Source organism: Anomaloglossus baeobatrachus, chromosome 7 (genome assembly GCF_048569485.1).
Source record: "Anomaloglossus baeobatrachus isolate aAnoBae1 chromosome 7, aAnoBae1.hap1, whole genome shotgun sequence".
Classification (NCBI taxonomy): domain Eukaryota; kingdom Metazoa; phylum Chordata; class Amphibia; order Anura; family Aromobatidae; genus Anomaloglossus; species Anomaloglossus baeobatrachus.
The window spans coordinates 164,967,389-164,980,565 of NC_134359.1; the positions used below are offsets into that span (position 1 = coordinate 164,967,389).

At 42.6% G+C, this 13,177-nt stretch overlaps 1 protein-coding gene across 2 annotated transcripts in view; it reads right to left on the bottom strand.

Moving 5' to 3' along the window:
• Nucleotides 1-13,177, bottom strand: part of PIKFYVE (phosphoinositide kinase, FYVE-type zinc finger containing) — a 460,760-nt gene that overhangs the window by 394,372 nt on the left and 53,211 nt on the right. For both annotated transcript variants that reach the window (XM_075317792.1, XM_075317791.1), the window contains exons 2-7: nt 12,844-13,025; nt 11,675-11,845; nt 10,031-10,146; nt 9,774-9,945; nt 7,514-7,718; nt 5,989-6,078 (exon numbers count right to left, since the gene is read on the bottom strand). In XM_075317792.1, coding sequence (XP_075173907.1) covers nt 5,989-6,078; nt 7,514-7,718; nt 9,774-9,945; nt 10,031-10,146; nt 11,675-11,845; nt 12,844-13,015 — 926 coding nt within the window. In that variant the 5' untranslated portion in view covers nt 13,016-13,025. The remainder of the gene's footprint in view (nt 1-5,988; nt 6,079-7,513; nt 7,719-9,773; nt 9,946-10,030; nt 10,147-11,674; nt 11,846-12,843; nt 13,026-13,177) is intronic.

The window sequence follows — 13,177 nt, forward strand, 5'->3', positions numbered from 1 at the left end:
AAATGAACAGTTTCCACATCTGTGATTACCTGTAGGACCCACCTGGTGTAGCCAGGTTTTAGGAGCTATATACCGTTTCTTGACTAAAATATCACCAATATTTTTACATCTTCTATGCGTTATTAGGGGTTTATTGAGGGCCATTTCCCTAAGTTCTGATACTCCTTCAATTATGTGCCAATTTTTATTTATGATTGTTTTGATCATCCGATCCATCGGGCCATATTTGAAGTTAAAGATGAATCGATTCATTTTTTTAACAGGTGTAATACCCCGATTTAAACAGGAAATATTTTTCTCATGTTGAATCTTACTTTCAGCTTGTTTCTGCATTGAATTGATAAGATTAGAGGGATACCCCCTTTCTAAAAATCTTTGCTTGAGATCGTTCGTCTGTGTCACAAAAGCATCGGGATTATTCGTGATCCTATTCAGCCTTAAAAATTGACTGAAGGGAACAGATCTCAATACATGAGTCGGATGGGCACTATCAAAATGCAACAAAGCATTCACAGTAGTAGGTTTTCTATAAAGTTCCCGTATAATTCTCCCTTCCTGGGCCGTCAATTTAACGTCAAGGAACTCCATAGTTTTATCACCAAAATGGTGTGTGAACAGCATATTGTAGTTGTTATTATCATTCAGGTATGCCACAAAAGACTCAAATTGAGATCCGTCCCCATCCCAAACTATCAATACATCGTCCACAAAACGCATAAATTTCTTTATGTGTTTTATGAAAGGATTAGTAGGACTGTATATGAGATTATCTTCCATATGCGCAAGGAAGAGATTTGCAAAGGTGCAAGCCACAGGAGTCCCCATCGCCACCCCGCTATTTTGCTGGTACCAAACATGCCCAAATTTAAAGGTGTTATTTTTCAACACAAAGAGCAGAGCCTCTTCTACAAAATTTATCAGTAAATCATCTTCACCGAGCCCCCTCAGCATATCAATAATGACATTGACACCCAAATGCTGTGGTATTCTTGTAAATAAACTTTCAACGTCTAATGACGCCCAGCAAAAAGTGTCTTGCCATTCAAAATGATTTAATTGTGTCACCAGATCCCCTGTGTCCTTCACAAAGGAGGGAATTATTTTTAATAGGGGATGTAATAACCAATCAAGGTATGCCGAGAGGGGCTCCGTGAGTGAACCTGAACCGGAGACGATGGGTCTCCCCGGAGGTCTAAATTCAGACTTATGCACCTTTGGTAAAAAATACCAATGTGGCTTTGTAGGGAATAAAGGAAAAAGCTTTTCCGCTCTATTCTTTGTAATGAAACCCAACATCATATGCCTATTCAAAAGGCTACGCAGTTTTTCTTTCAACTTGTTAGTGGGATCACACTCTAATTTCTGATATACATTACTATTATCTAGATGGCGTTTTGCCTCATCCAGATAATATTCCGTGGTCATGAGAACCGTGGCACCACCCTTGTCTGCCTTCCTTATTATCACATTTTTGAGGGATTTAATTTTTTTCAAAGCAGATTTTTCAATATTAGACAAGTTATTTTTCAGCACTGGGTAATTCAAAGCTCTCATATCCTTCATGACAATTTCTTGAAATAAATTTCACATTATGTGCGGCATTTGATAACCTGTAGGACTAAAATGGTCGTTTACGTGATTTTTTGCCCGTGCCAATATTTTTACATTGGGAAGACGATACGGCAGCTCTTTGTAAGATTTAGAGAGCATAGGAACTCCATTCATAGTGGAATAGGGGCAACTAGGTTAATCAACCATATAAGAGAATTTCATAATTCTGATTGCAATGTATTATCCTTTGCAGGGATAGAATTGGTTGAGCCTAACGCTAGGGGAGGTGATACGCATAAAATGCTATTAAGAAAAGAGGCTGAATTTATTATGAGATTCAACGCAACAGGCCCTCTAGGGTTAAATGATAAAAATGACCTTAGTGTGTTTCTAGGTTGATTTATGAGGCATTTGGCTTCTTCCATGTATATTTATATATGTTTGCTGAAAATTGTTGCTGAAATTCAAGTATTGTATGTATATTCTTTGTTTTTAACATATGTTTTAATTATTTGACATCAACCACAAAAAAGGGAAAAAAAAAAAAAAGAAAAAAAAAATTTTTTTTTTTTTTTTTTTGGATGTGGATAAAAAGGATATGATGTCATACCTAATCAGACCAGCTGAAGCACCGGACAGGTGCGAAACGGCCGTCGTCTGCTACAGCGCACACTCCCTCTCCCCACCAGCCCTCTCCGCACATGTAACCTCCGCTGTTTAAATAAACAGTTTTTCTGCACAGCAATTTAACCGGTGAGTGCTATACTTTTTCTACTTTGCATTGCAGGTTTCCTGGTTTTAGTTTGTGGCAAGGAAGTACTCTTCCCGCCAGTAGCTTCCTTAATAATTTCATCCAGTTGTTCACCGAACAGCTGGGACCCAGCAAAGGGGAGCCCAGCAAGGAACTTCTTGGAAGAAGCGTCTGCTTTCCACTCTCGAAGCCACAAGATCCTGCGGATCGCGAGGGAATTAGCGGAAGCCACCGCCGTGCGGTGAGAAGCCTCCAGAATGGCAGACATGGCATAGGATGAAAAAGCCGAAGCCTGGGAAGTTAAGGCAACCATTTCGGGTATAGAGTCCCTGGCGAGGGAATGTATCTCCGCCAGAGAAGCAGAGACTGCCTTAAGAGCCCACACTGCTGCAAAGGACGGGGAGAACGAGGCCCCTGCCGCCTCATATACAGATTTGGCCAGAAGGTCAACCTGGCGGTCAGTGGGATCCTTAAGAGAGGTGCCATCGACCACAGATACAACTGTCCGGGCTGAGATTCTAGACACCGGAGGATCCACCTTTGGTGAGTGAGCCCACTCCATGACCACTTCTGGTGGAAAGGGAAAACGGTCATCAGAACTACGCTTTGGGAAGCGTTTGTCAGGACAGGCCCTGGGCTTGGTAACAGTGGCCTGAAAACTGGAGTGGTTAAAAAAACATACTCCTTGCTCTCTTAGGTGAGGTAAACTGGTGTTTTTCCACCAGAGAGGCTTGTTCCTCTGACACTGGTGGATTGAGGTTCAGTACGGAGTTAATGGACGCAATCAAGTCACTAACATCCGCATCACCCTCAGATAAATCAATGGGGTACATAGAGGTAGCGTCCGAGCCCACAGTAAAGGCATCCTCCTCGCCCTGCAATTCAGCTCGTGAATCAGAGCCGTGGGACGAGGAAGGAGAAGAGTCCCTGCGTCTCCGTTTAGGAGGACGGGGTCCGGGAACAGGTAAAAAATGCTCTGTGAGCTCTGCAGAGCGAGTCGGAGCAGCAGAGGCGCCCTGAGAAGGGGGCTGATGCATGGTCAGCAGAGTCCGGGACAGCTGTCCCATGGAGTCGGCAAAAAACTGGGAGATAGCCTTAGAAAACGATGCTACCCAAGCCGGGGGTTCAGCCACCGGGACTGGAGCAGCCGGAGGGACCCCTGAGGAGGCTCCAAGCTGAGGCACCACCATGTTAGAGCAGGCATCACAATGTGGATATGTAGTATGAGCTGACATGCAGTGCACATAGAGTAAAGCCTTGCAGCCTTGCTCCTAGTGAGAGACATGCTGCTGAGGTGGAGGCTCTGCAGTAAAGAATACACTCCTTCAGAATGACCCCCAGAGAGTGTATAATAAAGCCCACAACCAGAGGTTGTGGCTTACCAGACCGCTTTTTGTGTGCCCTCCGGATTCCACAGCTCGGACCCCCAGACAGATGCAGAAGCTGCAGCAGCCAGCGCCAATCAGTGTGTGAACGCTGATAAAATGGCGCCGGAGTGAGGGGGGGGCGGGGTTGTGCCCAAGAGCGGGAACCGGAGGGCCAAGGAGAGATACAGGGGAGGGAAACATCTCCTCAGAGAGGAGTGTCCTCCCCTCTGCTGAACGGCCAGTGGGCGGCACCGCACTGTTCCCCTGCATGACTGACATGCAGGGGCACTGAAAACGAAACTAGGCCACATCTGAAGCCGGGGCCTAGATTTTTCCATGCGGCCGACGAGCAGGCACCCTCGGCGCGGTTCTCAGGAAAAAAACAGAGAACCGGCCGGAAATCACAGCAAAGTGAGAAAACACACTCTACCCACAATTAATGTATCCGGGACCCCTGAATAACGTCTCAATACTTAGCTTATGAGACGCAGGGCCAGGTCCCTGGGGGGGGGGGTGAACGCTCCGTCCGGCAGGATCCTGACAGGGCTGCGGATGGAGACCGGTCTCCTGCAAACCAGTGAGAACCGTGCTGGCTCCCACTTCAAGCCAGAGCCTCAGGGGATGGTGAAGGAGCGCGGCATGTGAAGGCTCCAGCCTTGTAAAATCAACCTTAATAGCACCGCCGACACAGTGGGGTGAGAAGGGACATGCCGGGAGTCCAGACTGGACCCGCTTTTCTTCCAAATCTTTGAAATCAAAAATCAGATGAGAATGCATGTGTGTGTGTGACCTCCTGAACACAAAGCATTGAACTGGTTAGATTTGTCATCCAGGGGGTGTATATGCTCGGAGGGAGGAGCTACACTTTTAGTGTAGTACTTTGTGTGTCCTCCGGAGGCAGAAGCTATACACCCATGGTCTGGGTCTCCCATAAGGAACGATGAAGAAATGTATGCTTTACTGATTGCCCTCTGTCCAGATTTTAAAGATGGCAACTGCCATCAAGGACAAGCGGTCCTAGATTAGACAGACAACAGAAAGGGCAGCGTAAAGAACATCTGCTCAAGACAGAGGTGACGTCAGAGCAGCATTCTGTCAGGCATCGTGGTCACACATTCCTCAGCTCAGTCACCCTTATAGGACACGGAAGGAAGTCGGACTAAAGAAGAACACAAACACCTTTCTTTAGCGGACTAAGAAAGAACAGAAACAAAATAAATTGTTCAGCTCACCAATATTGCAGTCTCGTAGTGGAGATCCAGCGCACGGATGGTTAGGAATACCAAGCAATAGCAATAAAGATGTATGAATCCAGCGCAGACTTATATTGAATAAAAAAGTTTTTTCTTTCTTTATTGGAATAATAGAATGAATAAAAAATCCAGGGACATGCAAAAGTAAATTCTAGCCCCAGTTCAGAGCTCTGAACTGGGGCTAAAATTTACTTTTGCATGTCCCTGGATTTTTTAATCATTCTATTATTCCAATAAAGAAAGAAAAAACTTTTTTATTCAATATAAGTCTGCGCTGGATTCATACATCTTTATTACTAAGAAAGAACATCCACCTCAGTCAGCCTGAGCGTTTGTGTGAACCTCGAGACAAATGCACTAAGTCAGTCTTACTGCATGTCTCTGGGCTACACAGATTTATGGCAGCTGCCATCTGCAAATTCCTGAGTGCAGTAGATAAAGCATACCTTTATGCTAAATAAAGATATTTCGAAAAATGTTTAATTTTCACGGTGTATTTTATTACGTGGAGAACCCCCTTATTCAAGCTTTGTTTTACCCAATTAACAACTTAGATTTCAATGCTCTTGTAGAGATAAATGCAGTCACGCTCAATACTGTAAAACGGTAATGTCATCGATGTCTCTACTTCCAAATCTTCTAACATGAGCAATACAAATACTTGTAACGCTATTTGTAAACTGCGGTCCACGTGAATAATCTAAACCGCATGGACAATCATCAAAACTTAACCAATGCAAAACCAAAGTGGTAATTGCCGCAGAGTTAAATGTGTATGCAAAAAGCATTATTCAGTTCAAGTTTGCATAAATTAAGGAAAAATAAATAAATAAACACACTATAAAGAAGAGTATAGTAAGGCAGATACAGAGGTACAATCACACAGGAATATTAGAAGCAGAGAAACACTCCTCTGCAGTTAGGGATTTTCTCTTGTAATATATTTAAAAGTGATAGAAACATTTTGGGACACAACTACTGAACCACGAATTTGTTGGTAGATTTTTGGTGCTTCACTTTGCCAAAATGGAACAGTAATATTTAGACATTTTCATTCCCAATTTACCTGTTTCTTGCAGGAGATTTCCCCCCGTCTTCTTGCACAGAGGCTAGACGTGTTGACAGTGATGGCTTTGTTGATTCCTGGTGAAGAAGGCTGAAAAGACAGAAAAGAATGCACTAACCACCGTTAATACAAAATTCAAAAGAGGAGAAAAATCTAGCATCCAAGTCCAAGTGTTTGTAAAACTAATCATTTAATAGATATGCATTAAAAAATACTTCCAGTGGTTTAAAATCAAGTGAACATAGCGGCAAATAAATTGAGACTAAGGATGGAACGTCCGAAACGCGTAGTCTATACCGCACTGACTGCAAACACCAAAAGAATTCAGAACGTGTACGCTATATTAAAATTGATCTAAATTCTAGATCGGAAAGCTCCAGAGGTTATTGGATTTGCCCAAAACAAGTTTGGCTCCAGAACCACTTTGGAAGCTGAGAATCACTGGCTGCAAACAGAGAAAAGCTGCGAGTAGTTAAGGGCATTGTGAAGAAATTCATCAAATTGCTGAAGAAAGTAGAAATGTTTCAATATTTCTATTTTGTACTACTATAGCTCTGCGAAAAAATTTGTGCAAGACCAAGGTCCAAAAACCAGGCCAGAATTCCGTGGCTACAAGGCCAGAACACCACACACCTCCTCCTGCCGATCGGTATCTCTAAGGCGCCGAGGAAGCCGGAAAGTAGGAGGAGGTTCAAAGGGCCCTGGTGAGCAAGTGGGCTACCAACATGAACACTGGACCAAGGGCAGAAAAAACGTTTTGCTACACTGTAGCAACTATCAGATAGTGTTTATTTTTTATGTAAGACAACATGTTATCAACACAATAAATTAATAATGGAATCAAATCCAAATGGTGTAAGTGAAAGGCAGTGCCATAGCGTGATCTCTGGCAAAACGAAGCAAGTCACAGCCAAAAATATCATGTAGCCAGGCCTAATATGTCAGGAGACAGAGGGGTCAGCCTCATATATGCCAGTGCTTGGAAAATTCACACAGTATGCACAGTACTCTGATCCATGCACACGCCTTCTTATAAAACACATCTTTGGACCTGCACCTGACTTGCAGCACTATTTTTCTATCAAATTCAACAGCGTTTGCTTTGCTGATTGAATGTCTTTATTTTCTGCCCGTCTTCCTAGGCCATCTTTATACAAAGCAATTAGGAAACAATAAGGTCGTCAGTAATTCTGCTCCAGATAGTAAATTAGCAGTACTTTACACATTCCCGCTTACTTCTAGAAAAAAAAACCTTTAATTTAATCTTTAATTACAAAGCATGGGGAAACCATTTTAGGATGTTTGTAATTAAGGAGGAAAAAAAAAACAGGTTTTGGAATTTTTAAGCCTAGGGAGCAGTGAAAGTATTGTGCATTGTTCTGATCAACGTTCCAGCAGTAAATATAGCCAGAATTCCACCACGCAAGCTAAGTGGATTATATGCGAGCACTCGTGACCCTGGTAGATAGCCCCTTTCTATAGAATTCCTAGAACCGTTCATTGACTTCTTAGTAAATCTCATTACCTTTGCCAAGCCAGATCTTCCTCTAAAAAAATATTGCGACTAGACTTTCTTCCTCCTACTGGAGTACGAGGTTCTCCAGGGTCCAAAACAGACAGAGAGCAGGAGTCAGAGAGTGCATTCAAGTCTTCTCCAAATGTATGGCCATCAGCGGAATGTGCATAGTTTATGGCAATCTTGCAGCAGTAGGTACAAGCTCGTAGATCACCTTAACATGCAGAAAATCAGTAATTCACCACAGCACTAATACAAGCAAAATGTCACCTAAATAAGCATTTGATCTCCAAAGACAACTATAGTACTTAAGGGCATTTAATGGGAATCTGTCAGTAGGATCATCCCTCCTAACCCACCTATATGGGCTTGAAGGTCATAGGAAGCTGAATAAAATCATTCCTTGATATCTATAATCTAATGTCTTATTAAAGAGAAATCAATGTTTTACTTATATGTGAATGAGCTGCTAACAACTATGTGCCAGGTACTGATTTACATGAGCCTCTACCTCCAGAGCATATTATAAATGAAAGGAGGCATTACCAGTGTGAGACATGTAGATCAAGAGAGCAGATGATCAGTCATTACATGTCTCACACTGGTAAAGACTCATTTCATTTGACGTATTTTCCGACATGACTTTTTAACCCCTGAAAATCTTCTCAAAAGTTGGAGGTCGTCTTATACGGAGGGGCAGGGTGCCGTCATGGCTTTACTACAGTTTACACACAAGATATTCTCACCTATCCTCAGTTCCCATGGTGCCTCCAGCTGCTTCTTGCAGTCCGTAGGCACACAGACGCCTCCGTGATAGCGTCTGGTGCACGGAGCCTCTGGTGCACGGAGCCACCGCTGCAGGAGGTCGTCATGGCTTTACTGCAGTTTTATGCTTTACGGCGCTACAAAGCATTCAACTGCAGTAAAACGCTGACAGCAGCGGCAGCTTCATACCCCAGACACAATCATGGAGGGGTCTATGTGCCTGCGGTCCACAAGAAGCACTCCTCCATGATCGCGTCCAATACACAGGGCCGCCGCTGCTGTCAGCGCTTTACAGCAGTTGAATGCTTTGTGGTGCCATAAAGCATTCAACTGCAGTAAAGCCATGACGACATCCTGCAGCTGCCGCTCCGTGCACCGACGCTATCACGAAGGGGGTCTGTGTGACTGTGGACTGCAACAAACAGCTGGAGGCAACGCAGAAACAGAGGAGAGGTGAAAATATATTTTATTATGTGTAAACAACGACATAATAGGGGACAAGAAGGTGACCAGTAGGAGGACATAAATAAATAATGGGGACATTACATCAGGGGACATTACTAAACAATGGGGACATTATAGCAGGGGACATTACTAAACAATGGGGACATTACTAAACAATGGGGACATTACAGCAGGGGGCATTACTAAACAATGGGCACATTACTGCAGGGGACATTACTAAACAATGGGGACATTACTTGGGTCGGCCTATACTCGAGTATATACAATACATCCCAAACTCTATATTTTAACTGGAAACCTTGGGGGTCATCTTATACGCCCAGTTGTCTTATACGCCGGAAAATACAGTACAATAATATCTGGGGGTAGATTTCAGGGAGATGTTTTATTATACTCCAATTCCTATGACTTATATGCCCATATAATCAGCTTAAGAGGGTTGATCCTATTGACAGATTTTCTTTAAAGTAACCTAAAATGTCGTAAAAATGCAGCCTACAAATTATAATGATGGGTAAGGTTGAAAAAGGCATTTATAAAAATCTACTGTGGGGCTGGAGGATTTCATATGGCTCCTATCATGTATCTCAGGATCTGTCCGGCAGGACCCGGGTTATAGAGATCAGAGTAGAAGTATTGGCACATTGTAGCCTGCTGTTCATGGCTGTTATCTGCATCCAGCACTATCAATATGGAAGATTGTGGAAATGTGACAATACTAAATGGTGGTGATAAGGTGAGGCATACATCTGAATACATTCTTATATTCAATACCACAATTGAGGCTACTGGAAGACTAGCAGCCGTTAGATGTTGTTAGTTCGACCTGACTATCTATAAAAGCCGCTCACAAACAAAGTGTAATGTTATATTTATGGACAGGCTGACTCAATAGTTAATGTGCTTACTATACTAATTGGTCTATTATTAATTTCCGATAAAATCAACCATATAAAATAATATTTTACTGGCACATATTGGGCCCTTCCTGTTTTTCTCAATCCATTTGTTATTCAGCTGCTTGGTGACTTATGCCAACCTGTATATCCCATGAATTTCCCCGGAATTTCCTGGTTGCAGCAACGGCTGCAGAAAATCTGGCCACAAAGTCGACAGTGATGTCTCCGACGGAAAGTGGTGAATTTTTCATTGCAGTCATAGCACTCTTTACATTGGCTGTCAGGCATCCAATACTGCTTCAGGTCACTGTCCTGGAGAAGTAAGTAAAATACTTGTCATTTTCCTGGTCTATTCACTCACCATGGAGTCTGCGACCCTGGAAAATTAGAAAGTTACCTGACTCTTTCCTTCCATAATCTCCTTCAGGCGCTTGACCACGGTGCTCAGACTGCGCAGCTGCACAGCCGTGCGAGGATCATGACCCAGAGATGGCTCCGGCTTTCTTCTGGTTTCTAAAACAAAACCATGCCTAATAAAATTGTGACTGATAGTGGCTACTTAGTCATTTTCATGAAGGACAGCTGCGTTTTACAGACCTGTCACATATCTTGGTCAGCTTGTGAATGGTATATAACTTTTTGCTCAGTTTTCTCATCAATTACAATTATTCTACATACACTAGTGACGAATGGTGTATAAGACTTCAAATCTTACTGATGTGCCATGTACGTATATAGCATGTGACAGACGGGAACTGTAAAGGCCCAGGACTTAAGCTGGCTGGGCCTAATGATGCATGAGGCCTCCCCGAAAAAAAAAAAAAAAAGATCTCAAGTGGGAGATCCGGCCTGCTGAATTTCACCAGTCAATCTTTTCACTATCTCTGGAGAAAAGCCGCTTACAGAGGATCAGGCAGCTGCTCTCTAATTACAAAGGCCGAGCAAAAGGTTCCCTGTATGGGGCAGCCAGCAGAGTGTCTATGGGAGCCTTAAGGGAAAAACACCCCCTCAGAGTAGAGAACCCACTGTCAACACTTAAAGGGGTTTCCCAAGAACAATATTAATTTTAAAGTTGATTTTACTCAATAGATCTTAAAATAATAATAATTTATACAATTGGATATGTTTAAAAAAAATGTTCCTGTGTTGAGCTAATCTTATAAATGTGTCCCTGCTTTGTACTGTGGAATGGCTGTGTCTGACCGTAGAGGGACATGGTTTGATCATTCCACAGCTCCTGGGCAGGGGAGGAGACAAGAGAGAATACACACAGTACAGAGCAGAATCAGAGCTGATTCTTTTTGTGAGATTAAACATTTCTCAGCCTGTTTTTAGAAATGTTTTATCTCAAAGAAAAAATTATTTGTGATCCGTTTCTATACTTTATTTCCTCCCCTGTCCAGGAGATGTGATATAATCAGACCATAGAACACAACACTTGGGAAAGAGTGGGCACAACTACACCAAACGTACTGGAAAATCCAGAATAATGGAATAAAGCAAGAGGAGTCCCTTGTTGCATGCAAAAAGTGTGAAAACGTTTATTAATAACACAGAGAAATATTATTAAGAACACTTAAAACTGGGAAAGATCAAAGGGGTGATCCACCCATGAACAGATTAGCACATCACCACTGAAACCTCATGAAATAATGCAGATGGAGCAAATCACATAGGCTCAAAAATAACAGTACCAGAGAACAGTATACAGCAATACATAGTCACCAAATGTAGGACTAACATAAATATGGTACAGATCAAAGAGCCAATACAATACCAGATGAGTAAATAATGAGAGAGGAAGTGTGGACAGTGGACAGTGTGAACAGTCAGACACTGCTATTACACAGTACATAGGAGGGGCACATTTATAAGATTATCTCAGCACAGGAACATTTATATAACATCCAATTGTAGAACTTATTATTTCAAGACCTATTTATTAAAATGAACTTTTTTTAGTGGGAAAACCCCATTAATGAGCTCTGTAATTCTAATCCACAATAGCCATCACAGATATATACTGTGTGGAGCCACAAACCTGAGCTGGTTGAGGACAGTCTTTCTCCGAGCAGCTGCTTCTTATATTGCACTGGAAACTTAACAGGCTGCGATGTTGGGGAGTGATGCGGACTGGACCAGGTGTTTCTTACCAGAGGGTCACTGGGCCCGGCCTCTGACCGGTCCGCAGCAGACACTGTTCTGACCTCATCTGAAACAAGAGCACAACATAAAATGTAGCTCAGTCCCCTGCATCTTCATCATAAAGAAAATGTCAGAGACCGGTCCCCACAGTCATATGACACCATGTCACTACGGATTTTATGCCAGCCTGTTAGCTAAAGAATGCAAGTGTGGTAGAACGCCACAGCATAAGCAGCAAATATAACTGGAAAGGTTATTCTTTTTTGTCTGTTGCTGGTAGATTTAGGGGATGATGAATCTTGGAAAACCCCCTTAATGAAATTAAATCTTCTGCCATATGGACATTGATGCAGCCAACCCCTGGCCCTTTTTACAGTCTGGCCATAAGAGGGGATATTGAGGCAGCGCTGAAAGAGGAGTTCTGGGAGAATCGGCAAGGTGAATATTAATATAATTTTTTTAACACAGCATTCTTAGTAATTTAAACAAACAAATATTGTGAGGCAACCTCTAAAAATGTAACAGCACCCAAAACAAAGGAATAACTATCTTATGTAACCATTTCTCCAATGAATTTTACATTCAAAATAAATACATTTTCCATAGTTAAACATCCCAGAAGTCAGTAGATGACACTAGAGTCGTCTGACTCACAGGTGTGAGTGGATCATACGACAACAACCTTAGGACAGCACGGTGGCTCAGTGGTTAGCACTTCAGTTTTGCTGGGGTCCTGTGTTCAAATCCCACCAAGGACAGCATCCACAAGGAGTTTGTATATGCTCCCCACATTTGAGTGGGTTTCCTCCGGGTTCTCCAGTTTCCTCCCACACTACAAAGACATACTGATAGGGAATTTAGATTGTGAGCCTAGTGGTGACATTGATGATTATGTCTGTACAGCATTACAGAATTAATGGCCCCATGGAAAGCTCATTCCACATGAGTCAAATTGGCTGAAGTTCTGCCACTCCATAACATTTCTATCTACTTTCCCCACATTTTCTGAGCCCAGACAGACAAAATATTTTTTATAAAAATTCTTACATAAACCTCAAATATTACCTTTGTTAAAACGGAAGAGATTCACGAACGAGCTATAAGCAGACTTAAAGGGTGGATCATCTTGGTCCGGAGTCAAGGGTTTAAAATGCGTAAGATGGGATGGACTACTCGGAGACCTGGGCAGCTCGCTGGCAGATTCCAGTGTAGGAGAGGACTTGTCATCTGTGGCCATCTCATGAGACCTAGGGAGAAAACAGAAGGCAGCAATAAATATATCCGCTAAAGCTATGGTATACTATAAAAATGCACTCAGTCAATTCAGCAATGCTTCTTTCAGCTAGTTTGTATTACCTTTCATTATACCTGGCAACGGAGAAAAAGTGTACAAGACATT